Raw genomic sequence first — 27,967 nt, 5'->3', positions numbered from 1 at the left:
AATCTTTTGTTAGCTATTTAAGATCTTATTCATTGCTTCGTTTTTGTCTTAGTAATTGAATATCTACACTACTAATGATCCATCTCAACGCATATCGAGAATAACCATACGTACCCTACCCCTCTTAGGCTTACAAAAAAAAACTCACGGGGGTATAGACCACGAAAAAATTGCTAAAGATGTCCTCCAATATGGTTGATTTGGTTCAGTATTTCTCCCTGAATATCGGCCAATTTGAAAGAGCACTAAAATACCTAAATAATAGGCTTTGTTTTTATATATATTGTTATGTATATATATATTCTTTTGGACTTGTTTCTATGGTCACGTTGGAGGCTTCGATAACTTACTTATAACTCGAATCAGCGCACCGTTTTCTTCTTTCAGTCGAGAATTCTCCGATTTCAAGTCGTTTAATTGCTGGAAACAAAAGAGATGCGAGTGTTAAAGTAATTTCCAAATAAATTTTAATCTTTTATACTTAACATCATATTTAGTATTTAGCGGCAACGCCCAGCCGCAACGTCATAATTTTGTGTTTAATAAAAAATTTCCATAATCATCATTATAAAGATTATAATCGTCATCTTCACCATCATCACTTCCATCAACAACATCCACGTCATCATCACCATCATTATCGCTTTTAATATTTAAAAACGTTTTTCCATAATCATCATCATAGAGATTATTATCGTGATCTTCAACATTATCCCTACTATATCAACATCACGTCACTATCACCATCATCATTATCATCATTGTCATCACGCTCATCACCATCAACATCATTATCATCATCATCACATCATACGCAGTTCAACAGACACACACCTTCAGATCTTCAGTTAATTGAGTAAGTTTTTGCTCTAGCTTTTCTTTTTCCTAAATCACAAAGGCATAGTAACATTAGTACAGGCAAGAGCAGCACGGCACGGCACGGCAGAACAAGGGTCATAATTATCATGGTGCAAGAAAAAGGGTGAGTCATGATGAACATGGTAGCCCCAAAGGTATATCGTACCTTCTTTGATCTTAAGCATTTTAGTGAAGGTCAAAATCACAGAAATGCAAGAATAACCATAGCTGTAACGTGCCAGTATTGACCGTTCAATAAGGGTCATAATCAATGGAATGGAAAGGACACCCTAGGTATTACGTACCTGCATAGTAGTCTCTAGTTTCACTTTGTATTGTTGTATCTCTATATGAGCTTCTTGTAATTGGGCTTGTAGTTTTTTGGGATCTGTCTCGGTAACTCGTATAGTATTGTCCTGTTACAACATCATGCTACCATTAGTATCATATATTACGCACGTCAAACATTTGAATAAAATATGGCTATGAAAGTCACGACACATGCAAGGGCGGATCCGGGGGGGGGGGGGGGGGGGGCGCAAAGCCCCCCTTTAGCAGAAAAAAAACCTGAAGAATTAGATGATTTTTTAAATTGTTTTCCGTTGTGTTGACGGAAGAAACTCAATTAGCCCCCCCTAAACTCAATTAGCCCCCCCCCCCCCCCCCATGAAATTTTGGCTGGATCTGCCCTTGACATGGCATGGTCACCGTACGGAATTGACACGGGACATCTTTTGGACCAATAATAGCAGCACAAGTTTATTACTCAGCCAATGAAATTGCTCTGAAACGGTACCGTCACGATCACGGCAAGTCCAACCAATCACAGCGGAGCAAGTTCATACATCTCTCTTTTTAGCTTGCAATTTTGGAAACGAATTTCAAACCGTGGTCAAATGAAGATGTCATGTTATTGTTGACGTACCTTGGCCGTACTGAGAGGAACGCGCGAGTCCGTAGCTGCTCCCATACCCGTAGCTGTACCTCTGCAAGAAAATATGTCACAATATAATCAATTACTACAAAAACTATTTTATAAAATAAAGGTGCAATTGCTTTTATGAAGTGGAAATATGAAAAAAAGAAAATATGAAAAAATGAAAGAGATGCTAGTTACCTTGATCCTCGTATCCTGTCCGTAGTCTGTGTACGAAAATGAAAATGAACAAATGGTTTCGTGGATTGAACATACTTACAGGGTGGACGACACGACAGGGAGATTTATAGGTATAAGGCTAGTCGTGCAACTGGGTTAATGATTTCATTATGATGAAATTGATGACCATCATCATTATCAATATCATCATCATCATCACCAACGATAAGCATGACCATCATTATCATCATCATCAACGATAAGCATGACCATCATCATCATCATCAACGATAAGCATGAACATCATCATCATGACCATCATCATCATCATCAACGATACGCATGACTATCATCAAGATCAATATCACTATTACAATCATGACCTTCACAACCATCATCATCAACGATTATCATGATCATGATCATGATCACCATCATCAACAACGTCAACTACTATCATCGTCATCAACAGCCATCATTATCTTCAACACTATCATCAACATCATGGTCAGTCATCATCATCAACACCATTATCATCATCACTACTATCCACATCATCATTTCAACAGCATCATGACCATGATTAACATCACAATGATCAACAGACATCATCATCTCCTTTATCATCTTTATGGTTACCCAAAATCATCATAATCATTGACATCACCATAATCATTATCATCCTCATCACTATCATCTTTAGCATCATTAAACAATGTTTGAAAGTAGTATGTAGTGTACCTTAATGGAATCATCAGAAGCCAAATCCCTGTCATGGCGTTGTCTTCTGCTATACGAAGGCCTGTCTTCAGTCTCTTCATTTGCCTTGGCGTTCTTCAAGGCATCTTTAGCCTCCTTGGAAGAATCTTCGCTCTTTAGAAGGAAACAGAATAAATGCAAACACGAAGGTTATGATGGTGAGGGAGTTATTCAGTTATTGATGTTAGTAGTGCTTAGCGGAATTAAAGTTAATATACTTGAATAAAGTAATCGAGTGAAGATAGTACTTGTTATTTGTTGTTATTAATAATAGTCATAGTGATGATGATAATTCTGGTAATACTCATGATGATGGTTGATGGTATAAGTGGTGATGGTCATAATGATGATGATAATAAGTGGTAATGGTGACGATGGTGATGAAGATGAAATATGAAGATTATATCATGATGATGATGGTGATGATGAAATAAAGATTGTAGTGGTGATGGTGATGATGGTGGTGACAATATTACAGATGATGATGTGACGAAAACGATGATAAAGATAAAGATAATGGTGATAATGATGATGGTGAGTCATAAGTAGTGGTGGTTAATTAAAATTCAAAGCAGGAAAGACAAGCTGTTATAATTAAAATAAAGGTGAAGATATTTATGCAGAAATCTAGATATGCAAAAGTAAGAAGTAAAGTTCAGTTCCATGAAACGCAACCAACAGACTTCAGGAAGAGAGTGAGAGAAAACGATATACAAACAGGAAAAAAACACCAAGACTTTCTTACACAGAATGACTGCTTTTTTGGACGACGTACTAGTAATGAACGCTTACGATAACGACACTAACAGTATGGACGTAAAAAATGACTAGATGTTGCTAGTTGGGACTGGGTCGGTTTGTCGAAAAGTGATTGAATAAGTGTAAGAATGTTGAAGTCATAGAAGCACGAAGGATTGCGTTACAGGTAGCCCGAGTACACACAAGTACGCAAGTGTTAAGTGGACTGAATCGTGGAGATGCCTGATTGATTGGAGCAGCATTAGTCAATACATTAAATTAGCTTATGTTAGGGTTGAAGTGAATAATGAGGTATCACAGAGCAGTTTGTTGCATTGACTATAGCATACTATAATTTCGACGAACCAGACATGCCTTAGGCTAAAAAATTTCAAGTTTTGCGCATCTAAACTTTTTGATACAACTTCAAAACTTTTGGGTTTTTGGCTTCCGTAATCAAAAATAGGACGTATGCATGATAGCATCTTATGACTACTACCACCAGAATCCCTTGCACACTTTAAGGAAGAAAATTCGCGAAGCATCTTGGTAGTGGTAGTAAAATGACGTCATCATGCCAACCTCCTATTATGAACTCAGACCGTAGTAATTTGATGGAAGGAAAAAAAGGAGGGAAAAATAACAAAAAAAAGGGGTACATCTGGAGTTGTTTGCATGGAAAAAATAAGAAAACCACTTTAAGACAGCCTTGATTCAGAAACGAAAGCGGAGGATTTGGAGTGGGGAGGGAGGAGGGGAGGCAATTATACACTTGATATCATCGTAGAAGAGGAACATTACAATTACCTACCCTTTCCTACCCCCTCCCTCCCCTCCCTAGCCTATTGCCAAAACAAAACTGTGCTCTGAGATACCACAAGGTGTAGCTAGAGGTGCGTGATTTACCAGCATAGCTTAGTTTAATAATCATTTTAAATCTGCCTAACTTTAGTCTTTACCTAAGTATGTTGGTTAGAGGTCGGTTAGACGTCTGTTTCATTTCTACGGCAACACAGACCAATTTTTTTTTTTTTGGCGGGAAATTTTTAGAGAAAAGCATGAGTGTTCCATAAACTTCAAAGATCTCAAAACACTGATGTTATAGCTCTCATTAAACTTGTCTGCTTTTTTTGTACGATTACCTTTTGTGTCAACTTTATAACAGACGCGATTTCCGCACAAAGACAATCACTTTTCTGATTTAGACCTGATTCTTTTGCTCTTGTTTATGAAGGGTAAGCATAAATGATATACCGTTTGGCATGTTTTGAAAACGAATTATGCTGCTTTGTAGTGATTTTTTCAGCGATGTAAGTATGATGTTGATTTGTAGTGATCATAAAAATGCTTTTTACCAATGAAAGAACGAATTACGCGGATTTATAGCGATTTTTCAACGATGAAAGTACGAGTTACGCGGTATTGTAGCGATTTTTCAACGATGGAAGTACGAGTTACGCGGATTTGTAGCGATTTTTCAACGATGAAAGTACGAATTACGCGGAATTGTAGCGATTTTTCAACGATGAAAGTACGAGTTACGCGGCATTGTAGCGATTTTTCAACGATGGAAGTACGAATTACGCGGAATTGTAGCGATTTTTCAACGATGGAAGTACGAGTTACGCGGATTTGTAGTGATCATGAAAAATGTTTCTCACCGATGAAAGTACGAAAACCCGAAGAACAAGCACAGAAGAAAGAAACGAGTGAACAAAAGAACGAATAACAGCTTTAAAAATACTCTTATTGCAAGAAAAATAGAGCTATTTCTTAAGTGCAGAGTGCAGAAGAGTTCGGAAGAGGCAAAGTCCCTTCACGCTCCAGCCGTGTCATGTAGTATTCAATGTTTGGTTTCAATGACAATGAAGCCTAAGGTTTTAAAAGAAAGTTGTGGGGTCAGTGGTAACGATTATAAGAAAAACCCTGCTGGTTGAATGAACACTTCTTAGTTCCACTGTTTTTGCATGCTCTCCGGTTTTCCTACCCCCGTAAATATAGACGTGATTGTTGTATACTGTAAATAATTAATGTAGTGCGTGTGGAGGAAACCTCATCAAAGAGCACTGTACAGGTGAGTGACGGTTGTAAAGAACAATTCTTCCATCTTTGCTGTTATTACGATTGAGCATTAAAAACTGCTAACACAAATTCGCTTACAGCACCCACTACAGTGAGGCCCCAAGTGGATTGTTTAATCCGGCGCAATCTATGAAAGATTAAGGCCGTGCATTTGAAACATGTGCGTCATTACACCCATGTTTTTGCGGCCATGGTTCCATCATAGCACACTGTGTTATCCCGTAGGAATGAGAAATTTACGGAACGCACGTACTGGGCCTCGCACTAAGCGCATAACTTAAGAAGCACGGGTGGTGTGGGTCGCTTCTTACCAATCCCGCCCAGGTTTGATTCCCGAAATTATATGTGAGTAGAGTTTCTAGTTCGTTCTCTCCAATGCTTCGAGAAATTTTCTTCGGGTTCTCCGGTTTTCCTCCCTTCTAAGAAATCAACTTCTTAATTACAATTGATGGTTTTCAACCATTCCCAAGAGAATTACATAACAAAAGACACGGCGGCCATGTTGGAGGATATAACAAAAGAATTCATTGACAATTCTTTTGTTAAGTTCCTCCAACATGGCCGCCGTGAAAACCATCAATTCGATTTTTGGGCTTTCACCTAGTTTGGTTGCTAGCTCTGTTGTGATTTTGCTTGCCTTGTTCTAAGGTTCAAAATAGTTTCATATGCGCTAACTACGTGCAAATCGAAGCAGTTTGAACAGTTACCACTCTAACACCAACAACGACTTTCCCAGCAACCTTGGTGTACTCTTATTTGTAAAAGAGAAAAAAAAGAAAACTCGGGGAGGTGTCATGACACAGCTGTTACGTCAAGGTACTAAGGCTTCCCCCCGGTGCGTAGGATGGAGGCGTACCTCTTCAGGTGGCATATAAGCAACACCAGTACCGCGTCGATCTTCTCTTAATCTCCTTGTTCTTCGTCCATGGGTTATAGTCATGTCAGCTTCCTTCCTCTCTAATTCTGTATCTCTCTTACCCAATAACTCTTTTTCTCTCACCTTTTGTTCCTTTTCCTTCTCTCGGTCCCTGAAGCGCGATCTATAGGTTGGTACCTCTTTTTCTTTCTCTTTCTCCCGTTCCTTTCGTTCCTTTTCCCTCTCTCGTTCTTTCTCCAGAGCTCTTTCTTTCTCTTCTTTTTCTCGCTGTTCTCTTTGCTGTTCTCTTTCCAGTCGTTTTCTTCTCCAGGTTGACATCTCTCCTTCTTCATTCTCCTTGTTCTGTTCCAGGCGACCTTTCTTTGCGGACACGATATCTTCACTCTTGTCCGTAGTGCTCCCTGTTAATCTATTTCTGCGCGACTGGAACTCGTAGCTCGGAGTGGATGAATCCTGGAGGGAAAAACGAATAAAAAAAGTATAAATAAATGAAAGGAAAGAGATTTTATGGGTGCTATTTAATCTTCATATTTTCCGCGCTTTCACACATTTTCCATAACCCTTGTCCCAGAGGCTCGACGATTTTTCTACGTAGCCGGGAGGAAAATCGTCGAGCCTCTGGGACCAGGGTAATTTTCCATCGGACGGTCACCTCTAAATAACGACCAAAAACTTAGCCGTCTCATTTTAAGGCAGGCCAAACCTAATAAACCTTCATATTTTCCGTGTTTTTACACATTTTCTATCAGGCGGCCGCCTCTATATAACGAGCAAAACTAATCGATCGACTTCTGTGCAAATCTATTTAATTTACGTTTACACTTTTCAAGTGGTTGATCACTTGGATTTACAGGAGTTTTTGCGCTAATAAAAAATATTTGCTTCACTAACGAGTTAAAAATGGAATTGGAATTTCTAATGATTCATAGCTAATAAATTCTCATTTTTGGGGGATTAAGTTTAGAAAAGAATTTAAATAGTTAGCTAATATAAGAGGTTATTTAATCCAAGTTATTATCGTTCAACCAGAACGCACTAATTACTTAAAATCAATCATAACTTGTTCTATTATTTCATGAGCGAACCAAACATGTATGTACACCCACGCATCACTCGGGATGTCTTAACAATGGTACGGGCGGGCCCACCTCTCTGGTCTGGGAATGATTGGTTTTACAGGAATTATAGCATCCTGCTCATAGCGACGATAGGTTGATATTGAAGATATAGGCGTTGATAGAAATTGAATTTTCAAAGAATGTTTGTACGATAAAAAAACCTTCATCAATAGGCGGGCACAGTAAAAGACAGCGACCAGCCATAGGTTGAGATAGCAGATGCAGGAATGCAGGGCAAAAATGAATAGACTTTGTTTTTTAATAGTCAATGATAGTGAAGACAGCAGCTATCGCTTGAATAGCAGATGCAGGAATTCAGGGCAAAAATGAATAGACTTTGTTTTTTAATAGTCAATGATAGTGAAGACAGCAGCTATAGCTTTGGATAGCAGATGCAGGAATGCAAGGCAAAAATGAATAGACATTGTTTTTTAATAGTCAATGATAGTGAAGACAGAAGCTATCGCTTTGGATAGCAGATGAAATACTACACGGCAAAACTGCCTGCAAGTTGAAATAATTCCGAACGTCAAAAACAGCAGTTGAGATAGCAAAGAAAGGAAGACACTAAATAATACCCTAAGATTTCCGTAAACATTCCGTGGGATTAGTGCCTCATTTGGTACATGTACAAACAAGATGTTCAATTCTTCAATAAACCATTTCAATGTGCTTAGGCAAACATCACAGCAATAATGAGGTCCAACGACGCACAAGAATTTTAATTGACCCCTCCAGAGCAAACAAAGGATCAAAAAAATGACGTCTTGGATCAACGCGTTGGGAATTATAGATTCAAACGCAAATAAAGTCTTGTCTGGCGGACGAGAAACAATCGAAAATGCTGCCAAAAATTTGAGAGGTTTAATAGATTTTAGATTTGATTCAGTGCGTTTCCCACGGATTTTGCTTCCAGTGTTTACTATACTTATCAACAAACGATGTCTATATTTCATTATCATGGAAATGAAGTCTAATAAAAATAAGCCATTATGGTACAAATAACAATATAAAGATTGAAAACAGATTTGATCTATTCTATAATTTCTTAAAGATCTTGAACATCTTCAGTAACTTTAGAGTAAAAATCCAAGGGTGAAAGAGCTACGCGCTCGCAGCGCCGAAAATCCAGGGACTAAGCTTACGTCTTGATTGCTAGTGACGATAATGTGAAGATCAAATGACAATGCAAAGATTCTTTCATGAAAAAATTCCACAAGCGCTTCAACAATGAATTTCACTGCAAGGAAAACCTTATAATTCCTACTTAGGAAGTTTTTTTCATAAACTTCTTTGAACTGACCATGATGAATGGACATTAGTATCTTTAGTATTAGAATAAGATATTTGACAGAGCATTTTTTTACGCACAACGGCAACGAAAAACGCCTTGCGGAATAAAATAATAATTCTCGGAAATCAAAACCAAAGTTTTAGTGTTTCTGAATTTTGGATTTATAAAAAGTTTCTCAAACCTAAACATTGCGATTATCAGTATTTTTGAAGTATTTGATGGAAATATTGTAAGAGGTTGTTTGGTATTGAAGTAAAGCTACTGGAATGCAATAGCATATGAGCAAGACTAAATCTACAGATGCTAGTAGTCTGGAATGCAAAGCAAAACATCAGATTACCTCCTGTCTGTAACTTCTTTTGGAATCGTAGGATAAGCGATCCCGAGGTGATTTCCTTGAATAAGACATGTGGACAAGGATTCTATAAACACGAGTAATGCTAGGAGAGCACTGCCCAGAATCTGTAGTGGTATTGAGTTTTAGTCGAGCGACAAAGAGCTCAGTTCGGAGTTAGGTTTCAGGTCTGTCTAGAGTAGTTAGGTGCTAATTCAGTCGAGCATGTCAGCTGTTATGACAGTGAGTGCCTTGAGGTCACGTTATTATAAGGTTACGACTGCATGATGACAGGATAGTAGTTTTAAGTGATTGTCACTTGGGGATACAAGTGAACACCAAGACGTCAAAATCTGTCCGTGCCACAGCTATTTTTTCAGCCAAAAGAACAACAAAGATGGCTTAATGACACCCTTTCACGACTTGGGACACCTTACAAATGGTTGTCGTTGTTGTGGGGTGTTAGGGTATGGTAGAAATCAATCGTGATGTTCTGGCTACAGGGCATTTGTAATTAGTATGAAACAACAGCAGTATATCGTCAGGGGGTCAGGAAAAAGACATTGTATTGTGGACTAAAAATAATGCCTTCTGGCAAAATGTTCCGATGGATTCTCCAACCGTAAAAATTGGGGTGAAAGTTTCTTTACTTTTTAAAAATAGATATAAATACGAAAATAAAAGTATCAGATAGCATACCTAGAAAGATATAATGGGAAAATATGAGAAAAATGAAAGAGGGACTCTCCAACTGTGAAAACTGGGATGAAAGTTTCTTTACTTTTTAAAAATAGATATAAATACGAAAATAAAAGTATCAGATAGCATACCTAGAAAGACATAATGGGAAAATATGAGAAAAATGAAAGAAGAGGAACTCTCCAACCGTGAAAAATGGTGTGACAGTTTCTTTACTCTTTTTGAATAATGTGAAATAAGTTGTGAGAATGAAAAGTGAAAATAATTAGTTAAATATATCAGATAGTATAGCATGAAAGGCAGAAAGGTAAAAAATAAACGAAGGAAAGGAAGGGAAAGGAATGGAATGGAGAGCAGAGCAGAGCAGAGCAGAGCAGAGCAGAGCAGAGCAGAGCAGAGCAGAGCAGAGCAGAGCAGAGCAGAGCAGAGCAGAGCAGAGCAGAGCAGAGCAGAGCAGAGCAGAGCAGAGCAGAGCAGAGCAGAGCAGAGCAGAGCAGAGCAGAGCAGAGCAGAGCAGAGCAGAGCAGAGCAGAGCAGAGCAGAGCAGAGCAGAGCAGAGGAAAGGAAAAGATAAAGGGAAAGAAAAGAGGGGAAAGAAAGAGTAGAAAAAGAGGGAGAAGAAAAAGGAAGAGAAAAGAAGAAAAGAAGAAAAAAAAGAGATAGGGGACAAGAAAATGAAAGAAAATCAGAAGGAAAGAAAGAGGAATTTCTAAGATCTTTTCTCATGATTCGAAATTCCTATAAATAAATTAATAAATACTTGGCTCAATTCCATCAATAAAATACTTCAATTTCGTAATAAAGTCGGGCTTTGTGATCTCCCAAGGATCATCAAATTATCTCTTCACGCGTAAATCAACACAACGATAACTGAATGTCGTCTTAATCGACATTTTTTCACGTTTTTTATGTTGACTGTTGTCTGTTTTCTGAATCTGTTGCTTCTTTCTTCTTTCTGGTGATTCTTTAGCAAAAAAACAGCAACTCAAAGAGCTCAGTTTCTTGATTGTCAACACAGCATTGCAACTAATAATTCCTTGTGAAAACTAAATAATGTAAAGTATAAATTTTTTGCATTTTCGAGAGTAGAAAATGTAGTATTTAAGACAAATGTACACGTCGGCTTAACCTAGTTTAAGATTATTTCAAGAAGCTACTTGCATGAGATTAAGGTCACTTGAGTTTTATTAGGATAAGTATTTTCTTTCCCTCCTAAATTAGCACTACCACAAGCCAGGGTCGCCCTACGTTTATGTAGACTAGCCCTACAAGTGATCATTTATCACCACGCCTGAACGAGAATTGCATGGCTATTACGAGAAGCAAGCAAGCAGAAAACTTTATACTATCGTAACGAGTTCACTGCACTACTCTGGAGAGTTAGCGGAAGATCTCCTCTACTCTATAATACAGAGTCAGCAGCTATGTTGCACTAAAACCTACACACTCTAAACTGGAGGGTAGGTAGATGCAGTGCAAAAACTGCCTTACCTACCCTGCAAAGTAGGTAGATGCAGTACGAAAACTGCCTTACCCCACCCTTCAAAGTAGGTAGATGCAGTATAAAAACTGCCTTGCCCCACCCTGCAAAGTAGGTAGATGCAGTACAAAAACTGCCTTGCCCCACCCTGCAAAGTAGGTAGATGCAGTACAAAAACTGCCTTGCCCCACCCTGCAAAGTAGGTAGATGCAGTACAAAAACTGCCTTACCCCACCCTGCAAGGTAATAGTACAAAATGATGATGATGAACGCACAATAAACTTATCCACTTCGCATCGCATGCATTATTATGATCATAATCATCAATATTCAACCAGCTAAATAAATACTTTGCGCGCAGATTCAACAAAAAAATCTCAAGAGCTACGATGTTATGATTGCGCATTTGAAGAAAAAATATCGATATTTGCGTACTATAAATTAATAAATTTAAAAAAATTATCATTATTATTTTACATACCTTCGTGCTATCTTTACCAGCCACATCGTTACTTTTACTGTCATCATCATCATCATCTAAGACATTCGCAACAAAAGCAGTCCCCGCCCTTGCAGTAACCCTACGCCCTCTTCTTTTGTGCTCGTCCTTACTCTCCTGAGACGCCGCACTACCATCCCTACCTCTTAGACCACTAGAGGTAGTAGTGTTGGTAGTTGTTGTTGCGGCTGTGGTGCGCACGGGTGCGCTTCCTGCACGCGATGTAGTAGTGTCTTTCTTCACTTCCTGTTCTCTACTAAATCTCGAACCGAATACCCGTGATGACGGTTCTGTTTTAGACACAGGAGATACAGGCGTAGTTTTTGTATCTTTTTGCTGGTTTGCGATATTTTGACGATATCGATCCACTACACCTCCTCTTGAAGAAGTGGTAGTAGCAGTAGTAGTTGCAGGTCGGTTTAACGCCGTTCGCGTATTCGTGGTGCTAGCAGTGCTGACAGCCGACCTACTGGTTCGACTTGAAACAGGAGCTTTTTGCTCCTCTTCGCTCTCGCTCTCTGATCCTGAAGAACCCGCTTTGGAATTAACTACAGTGTTCTCTTTTTCCTCCGCGGATGATCCTTCTTCTGAACTTGTTTCGCTTTCCGTTTCGCTTTCCGTTTCGCTTTCACTCTCATTTTTGTTGAACCCGAATGATTTATCTTTTTCTTCAATTTCGTTAGGCGAGTCTGGAAAGCTGGGCACCTTACAGTAGCGACCCTTGACGTGGGGCGTGGGCGAGGTCTGGTCTTTATGACTTCGCTCTTCGAATTCTTTCCGTTCTTTACTAATATCTTTTAGAAATAAGTTTTGATCTTTTATTCTTGTTATAGAACTCCTACAAAACAAACAGAAAACTGATATTAAAATCAGAAAAATAAAAATAAATTTCTGCCATCCTTTTCGAACTGATGTCTCTTCTTAGCTCACGTGACAAACCCATGGCGCACATGCCTGTCAATCAAAGCAGCCATCTCAGTCAAACAACAAAATATTCTTTCGCTGTCAAATCAAGAAATAGACCCCTTGCATGTGACGTAAAAGGAATTCAATTTGGAGGACAAATCAAAAGAATTTCGATCTCCTGAGAATTGGAAACCTATTGTAACGTCCTCCAAATTGAGCTGCATTCCCATATCCTGCAAGGGGTCTTTTTGATCGGGAATTCTTTTTGCAATGTTTGATATGGAATCCCGTACGTCATTGCATCAGATGCGTCGGTTCGTCAGTTACTGCACTTCATTGGTGAAAAGCACATTGACACATAGCAAGCAGTAATGTGCAACGAGTAGTCCCCCAAATGAAGGCATTGCGCACAGGTTACTCTTGCAAAGGCGCAAAGCGTTTGATGTACAGTAAAACCCTTACAAGTTAAGCGGCCACTTTGGAGAATTGTCGAGTGGCCACTAAAAAGAGCGGTTTGCCGCTGAAGGGAGGTTCTCGCCTAGTGATTAAAAAGTCATGTGACCTGAGAGCTTTAACATGAGTCACATGAGCTATGATTGACAGGTCACGTGAGCTGAAAGCGTTTGTCATCATTGGTCAGGCGAACACAATTGAGCTGCCAAGAGCAAGAGAACCGATTGTCAAGCCGTTGCTTTTTGAAATTTATCGACAAAATGTGAAAATAAAAGAGAAATAACAACAGAAGAAAACGTGAAGTGAACGTGAACATGCAAGAGAGAAAGTACCCTTAAGTCTACCTCCATCAACTTCATGCCAAAACTCGTTCACAAACAGTGCAAAATACGGTCATTATTAGCATGCATTAATGACTTAACGTTGAGAGGGAAGACTTGGGGTACGATAAAAGCAATACAAATAAACAGTCCTGAGGAAAGAAGTGTGCAATAAAGAGAAACTGAAAAAGAAATGTGAGTGAACATGCAAGTGAATGAAATGAAAAAATGAAGAACTGGAAGAAACGGAGAAACTGGAAAAAAGGGAGAAAAGTTATTAAATAATAGGATGACAGTTTTAAAACCTGAAAAATGAGTTAGAGTAAGTATTATAACGTCAAACCAGTGAGCATACATACATACCAACATATATATAAAATACATATATATATATATACACACCACTAATTATATTCCATTCAACCATTAACACCATTAAAGACATGCGTTAAACAGCCATAGAAGTACATGCAGATAATATTAATTTACCTAAAGAATTGTCAATAAATATTGAGCTAATAATTATTAGTAAGTTCTAAGGTGGATAAACTTTATCCAACTTGAACAGATTTTATAACAGCACCGACAAGAAGCAGGACAAATGTCAAGCAATGAATGCATTTTGATTTCTGAGGGGGAATAGGTGGTGAGGAGTGGATCCAAAGTTATAAATTTTTTTGGGGGTGTAGGGTGTGGCATGGGGGGCAGAGTGGAAGGGTTAGGGGTGTATGTGTGATGTGTAAGATGTAGAAAACGAGAGCGGACTGAAATGTTGCATGTCTGTTTGTTCTTAAATCCAAACACTAACTTATAGTTTTTGGTCCTCGTACAGATTATAGAGGTCCAATTTATCGCAAGTCGAGTTATATTTGGATGATGAAATATTTGTCCTAAAAAAGAAAATTATCAAAGTTTGGGCTGATCTAAGTCAGGGAATGACTAACTCACAGATTAAACCCTGAAACAACCTCTGGGCTGATCTAAGTCAGGGCACGGCTAACTCACAGATTGAACCCTGAAACAACCTCTGGGCTGATCTAAGTCAGGGCATGACTAACTCACAGATTGAAACCTGAAGCAACCTCTGGGCTGATCTAAGTCAGGGCACGGCTAATTCACAGATCAAACCCTGAAACAACCTCTGGGCTGATTTAAGTCAGGGCATGGCTAACTCACAGATTGAACCCTGAAACAACCTCTGGGCTGATCTAAGTCAGGGCACGGCTAATTCACAGATCGAACCCTGAAACAACCTCTTGGCTGATCTAAGTCAGGGCATGGCTAACTCACAGATGAAATTGGAATTTAGCTAAATTTTCGCAGAGGGAGGAAAACCAGAGGTCCTGGAGAAAAACTCGTGAATCAAAGGGTAAGGCCTAAAAAAGTCTGTCCCCAGAGGTGAGAGGCGAGTGATCTACTGCTACATCACCTCACATTTGACTTATTTTATTTATAAAAAAAGTTTTTATAAAAGACAATTTTTTTAGAGAATTTTTTTTAAATATTAGAAATCAATATTTAAGAATTTTTGTAGATTTTCGCCAAAAGGGTTAATTTATCTTGAGAGGAAGAAAAATTAGTTTCAAGTTTAGTGACATTTTAGCACAAAATCCCTAGAAAGAGTAGATTAGAACTAGGATTCTTCTCTGGCTTAATTTTTAACCCAAGACAACACAGTCTAGTGCAATATTTTTTCTTAACAAGCTTAGGCTTAACACAGAATAGAATAGTCAATGTGCAGTGTAAAGGAGAGAATTAGTCAAAAGAAAAAGCAATGTGTATGAGAAGTGGTAGTGTATACCCGTGAAAAGACTTAGGAAGTGAGACCATAGATTAGAAGTGGAAAGGAAGAATCTCTTGCGTGACTGTCACAAAATAAGCACCAAAAATCTATTTGCAATGATAAATACATTTAGAATACTAGTCTAAGTATTGTACACCCTTGGAAATTGAAAAATCCATCAAATCTAAAGAGCTTTAAGGAGTATCCGGCTTCATTCCAATTCTTCAAATTTTATTAAACCTGAAACAACCTCTGGGAAGATCTACCTATGCCTGTTTTCATTTATGAATCTTTTCGATAACATGGAACGTCTTGGTCGATCTAAATCAAGGCATGGTTAACTCACAGATCAAACCCTGAAACAACCTCTTGGCTGATCTAAGTCAGGGCACGGCTAACTCACAGATTGAACCCTGAAACAACCTCTGGGCTGATCTAAGTCAGGGCACAGCTAACTCATAAATCGAATTGGAATTAGCTTGATAGGCTTTGTAGGAATAAGCTGAAAAACCTGGAGAAAAACCCTCCAATCAAGGGAGAGACCTAAAAAAACTCTACTCATATTCATATGATGCTGAAACCAGAAATCAAAGCCAAGACTTCAGAGACTACTACTACACCAACCCTTGATTCATCTAATTTAACATGTGAGTATAGTGTCGTAAATAATGAACCTAGTGGAATAAGCCCATTCACGAAGTGATTGTAGATTCCCCTCCCTTCTGTACTAAACAGGAAGAATATAACCCCCCCCCCTCCCCCACTTTTCCAAAGACCTGACGACAGGCCTCATTTGATTATTTTGTAATAAACTAGTATATAAAAAAGAAATTTGATGCAATGGTGCTACAAGTGACAGTCACAAAAAAGACATCCCCGGTGCTAAGGAGAGACAGAACAGCCACAGAAGAGTGATATGATGATGCATGAGAGTGGAAGGAAGGGTCTCTAGCAGAGTGACAACACTGCTACGTACATCAGTCCTGCGATATCTATGTCAGTACTGTCATTGTTAAAGTTTGGATCTTTATGACCTGCAGTAGAGCTAGTATTACTAAAGAAAACAAAAAAGAAATCAACACATGGCAAGAAAATGACATGGGATAAAGGTTAAACTGAATAAAACTGAAAATAAAACCAATGTTACATCACAGATTACATTATTAAGCCCTAATGGTAATAGCTTAAATGACAACTTCAAGTTCAACAAACCAAAAGGGAGATTGCAAATAGTGTTAGGGGCAGGGGGAGATTAAAAAAATAGTATCACTAAGGGAATTCTAAAAAATGGTGTCACAACAGCAAGAATATATTAAACTAAATCTGTCATGTAGGAGAACTCCATGGAGAGTTCCACTTCTGACACCCAGATGGCTCAGATGTTGAACTGATACAAATACATCAGAAAAGCCTTCTTTAATAAGATGGCACAGTATACTTATTTCAATAAAGTTAGTCACCTAGAAAGCTACTAAGCTGAGACCGAAAAAGATTATGGCTAGATACATTTCACATGTCTTAAATTGCTTGATAAATGCCGACAGACTTTTGCCAGTTACAGCTTTACCCCTCTGTGAGCATCCTCAAGCTAAGTTCCTATCAAAAGCTTTAACTTGTAGGATATGAAATACATTACATGATAATCAGCGGTTACAGCTTTGTAGGTTTTTGATGACTATAAACTTTATTGAAATACGTATATTATACCTGATGAGTTGACCTTCAAAACCAACCCTAGGTCAGCCAATCAGAATTGAGGATTTGATATCACATTTTGATTAGCATTCTTTATGATTCTGCCAATAGAACCCATGAAATATGAACTAATAATTCTTTAAACTGTTCGTAAATGCTGTAGTCGAACTAATAGTGGAGTTCCATTTCAATTGACAAGAGCAATCTATATAGACTCTTCCACAGTCTCTCACCCGTCTGTTCCGTCTCCACTTGGACCCGGAGTGCTTTGGGAACCAAAATATGTACTCATCCACAGTCTCTCTCATTTCAATATTTTCAAGATGGCGGCAAAAACGAGAGAGACTGTGGAAGAGTATTTTGATTCCCAAAGCATGCCGGGTCCAAGTTTTCGAGACCCATAAGTCCTTTCAGTCATTGTACCATTACAGTCTACAATCTACATTGTACTCAGTCCCTGTTAGAAAAATGCTAATCAAAAATAGCTGACCAATAATTTCTTTCTAGGAATGCTGTCAACTCATCTGGTACAGCACATGGAAAATCTAATGTCTTGCACAGACCGACTCCCAGCTCTAGAGGCTTAAATACATAACTCATTAAAGCTATAATTATCTTAAATTTCGACAAATTATTCATGCAACTTATAAAACCTGTACTTGGCATGAAATTAGCATGAATAGTCATGTAGTAAAGGAATATTAATCTGAGACTAGTAGATTATAAAATGTAGTGAAAATGGGATCGTGGGGCTACAGTATATGAGAGAATTATGTTGAAAGACACTTGCTTCCTCTGATTGAATCATGTTTTTTTAATACAACCAAGCTTCAGCCATCTTGGACATCATCAGGGTTATAATAACAGTTAATAATAATAATAATGAAATAAAAATATAGTAAAAAGCATGGTTGTATTACTGCGATTATAGATATTCTGTGAATTTAGACATTCCAATGCCTTGTTGTAAAATCAGTTTTTTACTGCTGTGAATATAATTATATATAATTAAAAAACACTATGTAACACAAATAAAGCAAGGTTCTTTAGATTGATATGCCTGCGTACAACATGGTATTGGACTGAGAATTATGTTACTGGTCTTTACGAGTCTATCAGGATAATAATATAATTTATTGTTAGGTAGCTCACTTACCTTCTTTTTAATGGAGGAGGTGCATTACTCTCCAAATTACTTTTTATTAAAGGTGCATTCTGTAATCAAAATAATATTTCAGTAATTGAGGAATATTTAGGTCAAAACTGACCTTCATGAATTTGCTTGATTCATCACCAAACAATGGCTCTAAGCTGACTTGACTGACTTGGTAAAATACAATGAATGTATGTGAATGCATGTGGATGTAAAATGCTACGTCTAAAATCCATGCACCCAGTTGCCATGTCCAGCCGTTGTGCAGCTGTTGTCACTATTCCTGGACAGCAGCTCAAACATCCAAGTTTTCACTGCATTATTTTTATTTAACTGTAAATATCTGGCAGTATGAAAAGATGGATGTTTTATTTAATAGTTCTTGGTTATGTAGCATGGCTTACAATAAAGACACTCGAACCATGAACACTTGACTTTATTCAGATTTTTATTTTCTGAGCTTTTTACTGCTTCAAATCCTCTAAAAAAGTAGGATTGAACTTAAATATGCTATGTGATCAAAAACAACTTATTTCTAAATGATTTGCTCAAAGGATGCATGTTAAAAAAGTAGTAAAAAAGCACAAAGTGTTCATGGTTAGAGTGTCCTTACTGTAAAATAACGGCCAGACATCGGACAATATCCGGCCAGAACTGGGACTTGTCCTGTCAAATATTTGCCTTACCAGTCATTTTGACCATTAACGTTTAGCCAGAAATGAGGTATAACTAAGCTAAAAATAATTTGGCCTGTGATGATGACTAGTGACTGATCGGCTGTTATTTTCAGTCCTGTGTAGATGCAAAGAGTAAAAAGAGCCATGTATACTTACAGCTTTGATTTTAATAGTATCATTTTGTCTTTTCTTAAGCTGCTCTAGAATTTTTACCATATCTGGTTCAGCTAAATCTATAGGGGTTTGACCCTGAAAAGACAAGAACAAACAGTAAGTAAATATTTCATTGTACTACCAAAACTTTTGCTTTGTCCTCCAAATTGAGCTGCTTTGATTTCAAAAGGGGTCTATAGCAGCAGCAGTAGCAAGGACAGCTGTAACACTGGCATCAACAGCAATGACAACAGCAATAGCAGACACAACAGTAGCAGCAGCGGCAACTATACTACCAATATATATAGTGATGACAACAGCAATAATAGCAACAGCAGCTGCAGGAAGGACAATTATATCACCAGCATTAACAGCTGCAATGACGACAGCAAAACCAACGACAGCACTCGCAACTGTACTTATGCTAACATCAACAGTAATGACAACAACAACAGTAACAGTACAACTGCAACTACAGCAACCTCATGGATAACTGTAAATCGAACATCAACAGCAATCACAATGTAATGACAACAGCAACAGCAATAACAGCATTAACGACAACAGCAACAACAACAGTTGTAAGAACGTGAGTTCAACAAGTCAAAAAAACATTTTTAAATAACAGAAGCAGAGGCAAGTACAACTGTAACACCAGCATCAACAGCAATGACAAATACAACAACAGCAATGACAGTAACGACTGTTATACTTACCACTTTGTTCCTAGCAGTAAAATCAGCACCATTATCAGCTAACACCTCACAGGCTTCTGTCTGACCCCAGTGAGCTGCCGCATGTAAAGGTGTCCAACCATCAGAATCTTTTGCATTCACGTCTACATTTAGTTGAAGCAGCAAACTGCAATGCAAGCATCATGCAAACCAGTGAGTTCAGACTAGCAGCACAACTATTGAACCCTGTAACAACCTCTGGGCTGACAAAAGTCAGGGAATGACTAACTCACAGATCAAACCCTGAAGCAACCTGTGAGTTGTTGTAATTTGGACACTGACTTAACAATTGTTTCAAGGGGTTTTCTCTGTTGTTTTTTTAAAATGGGTTTTCCTTCTTCCACAAAAAATCAACTTCAAATTCCTGATTAGAATCGAGTTGAAGAAAAGCTATAGAGGTCTTGCACCATCATGTGACGGCAACCATGTTAGATGGCAGGAACAATACAATTGTCTCACATGAGAAAGAATTCAATCCCCAAGGACAAAGGGATTTTATTGTTCTGCCATCTAACCACAGGCAGCCCAAGCTGGATTATTGCGCCAGCACGTGATGGTGCAAAACCTCTATTCTGTGGAACCACTGTTAATTTCCATTTTTTTTTTAAATATTTATTTATCATTTTATAACCTTTATATACTTACGCTATAACTTTAAGGTATCCTTTAGAAGCTGCTACATGTAGCGCTGTTGCTCCTAAAATGAAACAAGCCATTGGAAACAATGAATGGAAGAAGGAATGATGGACGAGTAGATAAATGAATGAATAAATACATGTACTAAATGGTGCTGTAAATAATTGCTAGTAAAACTACTACGCCTCTTTCACTAGTGAGTCATGAATACAACATATATATGTACACTCACTACTGATATCTGCTATCACGTATGAGGATAAATGGATTTAAATCATAAAATATGAAATGGAGCTGGCATTTATTGCTTAACCAAGCTTAACTTAAGTGTCGATGAAGGCTCATCAATTTTTTTGAGTGGCTCTTTAAACTTAAAAATCTACAAGATACTTCAATGAGATCACATAAGGTCAAAGTATTAATATAACTACAATTCTAATCATCAACACTTGAAACATTATTTATACTAAAACAAATGTTTTCCTATTTCATACATGTACATGTAAATACAGTACATTGAGTACATACATACCTGATCTATCTTCGACTTCATTTATAGAATTCTTATTTAACCAAGTTTGTGCATCTTCAAGCATTAATTTTTCTTCTACATTTCGAGCTTCTTCAGCATCAATTCCTAAAAATAAAGATACAATACATGTATACTGACAAATAATAGATACATACGAACCATACATTAAACAACTATACCAATGTTATTCCATATCACCATTCTTGGGGTAAAACCACATGACTCAAAATCCCTCAAGATATAAATGACAATGAAACAGCCACCATGTTGGTTGTTCAAAGGAGAGAAGTTAATGAGGAATGCTTGGTTATTGTCAACCAACATTGCGGCTATGATGTAACATGCAGCCCAGTAATTTAATTACAGGAAGTATATTCTGTACTTCTTTAAATTTCATATTTTGTATGTGCATTTGGAATTTCCTACATTCTGCAATATTTAACAGAGAATGAAAGAAGCGGGTTTATTTGTTTCATAAATAGACATTTTTTTGCAGTTTTCAATGTTATTTGCTAAGCATGTTGCACGCTACCCTGCTCGCAGAAGTCTTTTTCTGGTTTAGGTCTTTGGACCCTGACCAGTCTGCTGCTCAGCCCAAAAAGGGGAAGATAAGTAACCTCTGCTTGCAGGGTAGCTATGCGCACATACATGGTATGAGCAACAGGCTCTGTTTACTAATACAGCACAGCTATTAAACCAAACAGAGCATGCATAGCAAGGTGATTATATGGTAAAAAATAGAGTGAATCTATGAACCCCTTGCATGTGACATCAAAGCAGCTCAATTTGGAGGACAAAACAAAAGAATCTCAAGAGAATTGGAAACCTTTTGTTATGTCCTCCAAATTGAGCTGCATTCCGACATTCTGCAAGGGGTCTATTAATCAGCTACCCTGAGGGAACAGCAAAGTAGCCACTGGCCAATGGCTGCTTAACAGAGGTATGAAACAGTGCAAAAACATACTTCTATAGTTATCGTAAGCACACCATTTAGCACAATGCAGTGCATTCAATTCAATTCAATTTCAGTTTATTTACACTGTTTTTTTCAATTTTATATAATAGAATTACAAGAGTATATGTAGTTGAATAAAATTTAGAATTTTTAATATAATTAACAATAATAGGTGTAAGTGTATGACAGCCAAAGGAGCTAAAGCTTTCTAGTTGGCTGTCGTAATTTTCATTTAGGTTCAAAAAAGAAGAAAGAAAAAAAAAGGAAGAAAAAATTAATGATTTGTTGGCAACTCTTATTATCTTACTTACCTAGACGTTCTATTTCATCAGTGAGTAAATCTTCCATATCCTCCTCCTCAGCAAGATCCAAGGGGAGTTCCCCCTCATTATTGACAGATGCAACATCTGTTCCTTTTTGTATAAGATATCTGTAAGAAATAAAAAATGTTGTAAGTCAAAAAATATTTTACTTTCTTTTTCGTCATTTTATCTCCTTGGATAGCTTTTATAGAATTTCAATAAATGTATCTTGAATTCTATAGTTTTCAGTTCATAATTTGATTGGTTGACAAATTTTAGTGTTCATGGTTAGAGTAAGACAACAGTAAGTCTTAACTTCATCTGAGTGCGACTGGGACCCAGATAAAAATGGTGGGAGGGTACTTCATATATTAAACTTCTTAAGTGTTTCTTCAATAAGGATACTCATTACATTAAATACATGTAGTACCCACCTTACCATTAAAAACAATTGGAAATTTAGACAAATTAATTTACACATTTTTTTTCAAAAAAAGTTGGCGAAAGTTTTGTTACATGTTGCATAGATGTAACAAGCAAGAAATGTATTGTGGATCATATGTAAATACAGTCAACACAGAAAAAAATATGCTAGAAAAACATGCAGACAAGGTTTTGGAAAATTTCATATCGCTGTGACCTTGTGCTGATTGTATTCACTATGCCCATATGGGCTTGGTATGAAACATGCAACAAAACCGTTACCATTTTTTAAAATAAATGTACAAAGTGTCCAGTCAAAATTGTACATACAACACACACATACAAAAATAGACCTATATAGATTGTTATAAACTGTAATGCATATATAGAGTGGTTATTCATAAACCAGTGAAATACACTTCAGTTTACTATACTACTATTAAGAAGATATAACTAGCTAAAAACTAGTGTGAGCTGCGTCGGTGTTTCTAATGAAACAGTAATGATGAAAAGGTAAATTATACACCGTGAAAAGATGAAAAAACTTACTGACGTTTCGGACGCTAGTCCTTCGTCGGAGTAAAAGAGCTATTAGAAAACTCATTAATAATTCATGAAGGAAACACAACTTGTGACTACCGAGTTTGCAGAATATGGAAAACTACAGTATCTTTGACTATAATATATACTTGTTCAGTCTAGCAAATTAATTTTATTAATTTACAACAACAACAAAATAAATATCTTCGATCTTAAACCTGAAAAACCACCTCTGAGCTGATTACACACATACACACACACACACACACATACAGGTACATAAACTTTATTTTTATTTACACCGACGCAGCTCACACAAGTTTTTAGCTATTTATCTCTCCTTTTTATTTAATGTGTTTATTGGTAAAGAATTGTTTCGATAATGAAATGAATTAAATAATACAAGTAAAAACAGTCCTCGGTATTGAGGAATATACATCAATCATCCCAAGAGATCTGTGATATAAATATAGCTTTGGGAGTCAGGGGCTTCTCACCTCTGGGGTCACAAGCTCAAATCATGGACTTGAAATCATATGTGAAAATAGTTTATTAGATCTCTCCCTTGATTTGAAGGTTTTTTCCTCTGATTTCTCATGTTTTCCTCCCTCTACAAAACCTAACAAGCTAAATTCCAATTTTCTCTGCAAGTTATAATTGGCTGTGCTGGTGACGTTGTTTATTGTTTCTGAGTAGAATTGATAAAATAACTTTTGGAACAGCTTAATTCTAAGCATTATAGCATTATGAATAGAAACTAAATAGATACTTGGCATTAAGATTATTTTTTTGTCCAAGGTAAATTCCAGAAATGTGACACAAACAAAAATTTCAGTGACAATAGAAATTTTATTTTGAAATATTGTACTTTTTTGAAGTAAAATCCATAATTTTATTTTGCCAAAATGGTAAAAACAAAAATTCAATGTATGCTATTTTGAATAAGTGTTATCCAATGATGTGTTGCCAAATTCTATAATACCAATTTGGTGCCAATAACATCAACAGATTTAATTTGTTAGAACAACAACAGTGTACAAATAGAATCATTATTCTTCAAAAAAATGCTACGTTATTATTGAATTTTAATATTTTATCAGAAGATGATAGCAGTCAAAAGCAGTCTTCCACAAAAACATTTTATCAATTATTTTTTTCACTCTCTACTTCAAGATAAATACTAAAATTTAAATTAAAACTCAACATTCTAAAACAGGTTTTATAAGTACATATTTGAATCTATTTGATGTACACATGTACAGCATCTATACTGTTTGTCACCTTGAGATAGAAACTATATTATATTAACTAAAATGAGGGCCTTGTCTCAAAAATAATAACAAAATATAATTAAAAAAAAGAAAATATTTAAAAATCAAAAGCTAGAGGAAACACACTGTTAGATGAAAATATTGGCAACCGCTTTAATGACATTAAAACAAGGACTGGGGTCATCATAGTCATGTTTGTTAAAACCTTTAATGTTATTGAACTCTGAAACAACCTCTGGGCTGATCTAAGTCAGGGTATGGCTAACTCACAGATTAAACCCTGAAACAACCTCTGGGCTGATCTAAGTCAGGGCATGGCTAACTCACAGATTGAACCCTGAAACAACCTCTGGGCTGATCTAAGTCAGGGCACAGCTAACTCACAGATAGAACCCTGAAACAACCTCTGGGCTGATCAAAATCTATGCACTGCTAACTCACAGATTGAACCCTGAAACAACCTCTGGGCTGATCAAAGTCAAGGCACTGCTAACTCAATGATTGAATTGGAAATTAGGTTTTGTAGAGGGAGGAAAACTAGAAAACCAGAGAAACACCCATGAATTAAGGAACAGACCTAACAAACTCTACTCACAATTGATGCTGAGTCCAGGTATGAAAGGTAATAATAACAACAAGTTATGATGTGCTATATGTCTACCTAGCTTTAGCATGTCTTGAATATTGCTAAATTTACTGTATATAAAATGGGAGGCCACTGATTTTTAACATGTAGAATAATCAATAAACTAATACTTAATGAAATTATATCAAATCTATACCATGATTTTCTGAGGTATGAATTTTTCGTTGGAAAAAGGAGACCAATATATGAAGAAACTAAAACAGACTTCAGACAAAATTAATCAAAATTTACGATCTTTTTTGAGTGGCGTTGAATAAATGTTAAAACAAATGTCTGATATTTTGAGCTAACAATATCGACCAATCATGTTCAATCTCAGGGTTATTAAAAGGTATGACCTAAGGCCACATTTCCAGGAACATTTTATGGTAAATGTTAATAGTATGACATTTAAGAAAAGTTTGTATACATGATTATATACTTATAGTAAGTTCAGTGTATAGAAAATTGAAATGAGTAGCACAATAAATTGAATTTGAATTTTTTAAGCATTATAAGCACTAAAGTATCAAAACATATCGGAGTTTCAGAGTTTAATGACAGGCTGAAACCTACATCTGGATGTAGGAAATAAAGTAACAACATATAAAAGCAGTGTGCTTTAAAGTATCCAATATAGTGACTGATGTACTGGCTGCCAATGCTACAATTCATCTTTTAGCAAGAATTAAGATTTTGGCGGACATCACACGGGGTGGAAACAAAAATGGAAAAACAAGAGAAAACATAATTTAGGAGAGAAAAAATATAATTGCTAAAGATTGAGAGTGGAAATTTTTTTGGAATAATATTCGAGGATGAAAATACACGGAAAACAAATAAAACGCCGGTAAATAGGGCAAAGTTTTAAAGGAATTATTCATGTTTTGAACAACAAAATAAGAAATATGTCAGGATTTAATAAAAAGATTTCATGGAATCCAACTTCACCCTTAAATATCTCAAAATATCTAGGCGATCCCGCTTCAAGAGCTTTTATAAACAAACCGATCTACAAGAAGACCTTGGATGACTACAGAACGAATGACTTGGGGTAGTTGGTTTGGAGATTCAGTCAACAATATACATGAACAATTTAGATTCAAACTAAAAATAATTAGTAATAGCGAGTTGTTGAAAAGATTTGCTATAGTTTGGAGATATTCTTGGGCTATTATGGCTGGAATATTATGGGTTTTGAAAGCACAGAATTGACAGAAATCGTCTCCTCATATCAAGATCACAGAGAACCCTTCCAAGACCCATCGATTACAAACTGTATGTCAACAATTTAATGTTTCTGAGAGAATTTTAGACTCTTAAAGCGCTAATGGCGGCCTATAAGTTATTGTACTTAACAGATTCTTGTAGGATATCTAGCAGTCAGTGCTGTAGTGTTAAAATTAAGGCCTAGAATTGCTGAGGAATACATCGTTGGAAATGAGCCTGCTAACTACAAGGTCATTTGATATCTGATTGTTAGCATAGTCCATAAGCTAAGCTTTACAAACGCTAAGACCACAAAACTAAATTCTGCATACAATAATAGCCGTTATATGGAGTATATATGAAAGGATCAGAGAATAAATAAAGACATCTGAGGAATATTGTCAGTATTTTACGTATGATGACTGAGTTGAATCTAGCCAACATTTCTTCACGAGTTCCACAAATGTTTGAGCAATGCTTGGCCAATAACTCTTATTTATGCAGCCTTATGGAGCTTATAGGACCATAAGTTAGGGATCTTTAGTGGTTTTATATATGAAATACCATATGTAGGACTGATGTTTAGATATCTAGATGTATTTGGGGACTTATCGATAAACTTACTTTGCTATTTCGACGCTACCACAGCTCGCCGCTGCATGTAAAGGGGTCCAACCTTCGTTATCACGGATATCCAAACGAGCTCCAGCATCAACGAGAAGTTTAACCAGTTCAAAACTTTCATCAATGCAGGCCTAGAAATACATACAAATAAGTAAAGCACTTAGTATTTCACAGGTGCGAATACAAACAAGGTGTAAACTCATTTAGTTCATAAAGTTGTACGTTTTCAGTTGTACGTTTACAAAATTTCACACGAATTACGCAGAATGAAGGATTGTATAAATTCAGATGACCAAAATAATAAAATAACTGGTTTCGATTGCTTTTCGTTGAACATAGAGCAACTGCAGCTAGTTCGATATGTATTATATTGGAGAATAGGATATATGGAGACCATATTTTGACCGTATATGAGGTAAGATTGGTTGCAAAAGCGAATGAACCAACAGACATTTTTCAAGTCTCTAATGTGTGTTTCTAAGATGGAGGTTTATTTGTCTTCAAAAGCTACCAAAGACTCCACATGAACGAAACTGCTTTGATCAGGATAATATGACACTCTTTCTATTACTCCAAATTTGGTCCCAAAGCCAAGTTGTAAGAGACAGAAGACAGTTAAAAATAAAAGTTGAAGAAGGCACGTAGATGTTGGTCTCTGGTCGAAGGACGAAGGTTTTGATAATTAGCCTATTGTTTAAACCTATGCGAAGAGCTGACTATATCTTTAGAATAATCCCATATATCAAGGATTCCCTCCAGCACAGACTCTATCTCATTCTGGGCCATGACTCCATAAACCGTACCTGATGTAAAGCTGTAAGACCATCGACATTTTGGTAGTCTATGTCCGTCCCTTTTGCTAACAATTTCTTCACCTCGTCCACGTCGCCGCTCGAAACAGCCGAAATAAATACAGTTCCTGCATCAAACTTGATTTTATTCTTCTTCCTAGATCGGTCTACAGGCTGTCGATCAGTCTCGCTTCCTTTCCATCTTTTTAAGGATTCCTGGCGCTTCTGTAAGGCATTACCTGCTCTCGAGGTTTGGCCTCCGTCCGCCATCTTCCCATGACGTTACGGTTCAAGCTCAGCAGCCTGAGACTCGAGGCTAAACCACGTGACCCACGGGAGGCGCGCCTCCAA

The 27,967-nt window shown here is 37.0% G+C and overlaps 1 protein-coding gene across 3 annotated transcripts; it reads right to left on the bottom strand.

Moving 5' to 3' along the window:
• Positions 1-40: 40 nt before the first annotated feature.
• On the bottom strand, positions 41-27,922 carry LOC116303719 (uncharacterized). 3 transcript variants are annotated; one of them, XM_031713306.2, is made up of 17 exons: positions 27,629-27,922; positions 26,826-26,956; positions 22,143-22,261; positions 20,877-20,981; positions 20,354-20,405; positions 19,691-19,835; positions 18,978-19,070; positions 18,148-18,206; positions 16,273-16,350; positions 11,817-12,672; positions 6,390-6,863; positions 2,696-2,827; positions 1,976-2,001; positions 1,784-1,844; positions 1,164-1,274; positions 835-885; positions 41-420 (listed from the first exon to the last, which is right to left on the bottom strand). In XM_031713306.2, the coding sequence occupies exons 1-17, from the start codon at positions 27,884-27,886 to the stop codon at positions 325-327; spliced, it is 2,847 nt and encodes a 948-aa protein (XP_031569166.2). In that variant the 5' UTR covers positions 27,887-27,922; the 3' UTR covers positions 41-324. The 3 variants fall into 3 exon arrangements, with proteins under 3 accessions (XP_031569166.2, XP_031569168.2, XP_031569167.2); XM_031713308.2 differs by having other exon boundaries at positions 6,534-6,863; XM_031713307.2 differs by lacking the exon at positions 16,273-16,350 and having other exon boundaries at positions 27,629-27,921.
• Positions 27,923-27,967: the final 45 nt, after the last annotated feature.

The sequence above is a fragment of the Actinia tenebrosa genome, unplaced genomic scaffold (assembly GCF_029948245.1).
Source record: "Actinia tenebrosa isolate PJP-AT-01 unplaced genomic scaffold, QUT_ActTen_1.0 PGA_scaffold16__25_contigs__length_10494907, whole genome shotgun sequence".
NCBI lineage: Eukaryota > Metazoa > Cnidaria > Anthozoa > Actiniaria > Actiniidae > Actinia > Actinia tenebrosa.
Note: the sequence above shows the minus strand (reverse complement) of the source record. Positions and strands in the feature narration are given on the sequence as shown.

Excerpts from the sequence above, each read along its gene's own strand:
- LOC116303719 (XM_031713306.2), bottom strand. The coding sequence starts at position 27,886 with ATGGCGGACGGAGGCCAAACCTCGAGAGCAGGTAATGCCTTACAGAAG. Across the intron at positions 20,406-20,876 it reads TGAAGTCGAAGATAGATCAG|GAGCAACAGCGCTACATGTA; the intron begins GTATGTATGTAC and ends GTTTCATTTTAG. Across the intron at positions 6,864-11,816 it reads CTGGTAAAGATAGCACGAAG|GATTCATCCACTCCGAGCTA; the intron begins GTATGTAAAATA and ends TTTTCCCTCCAG.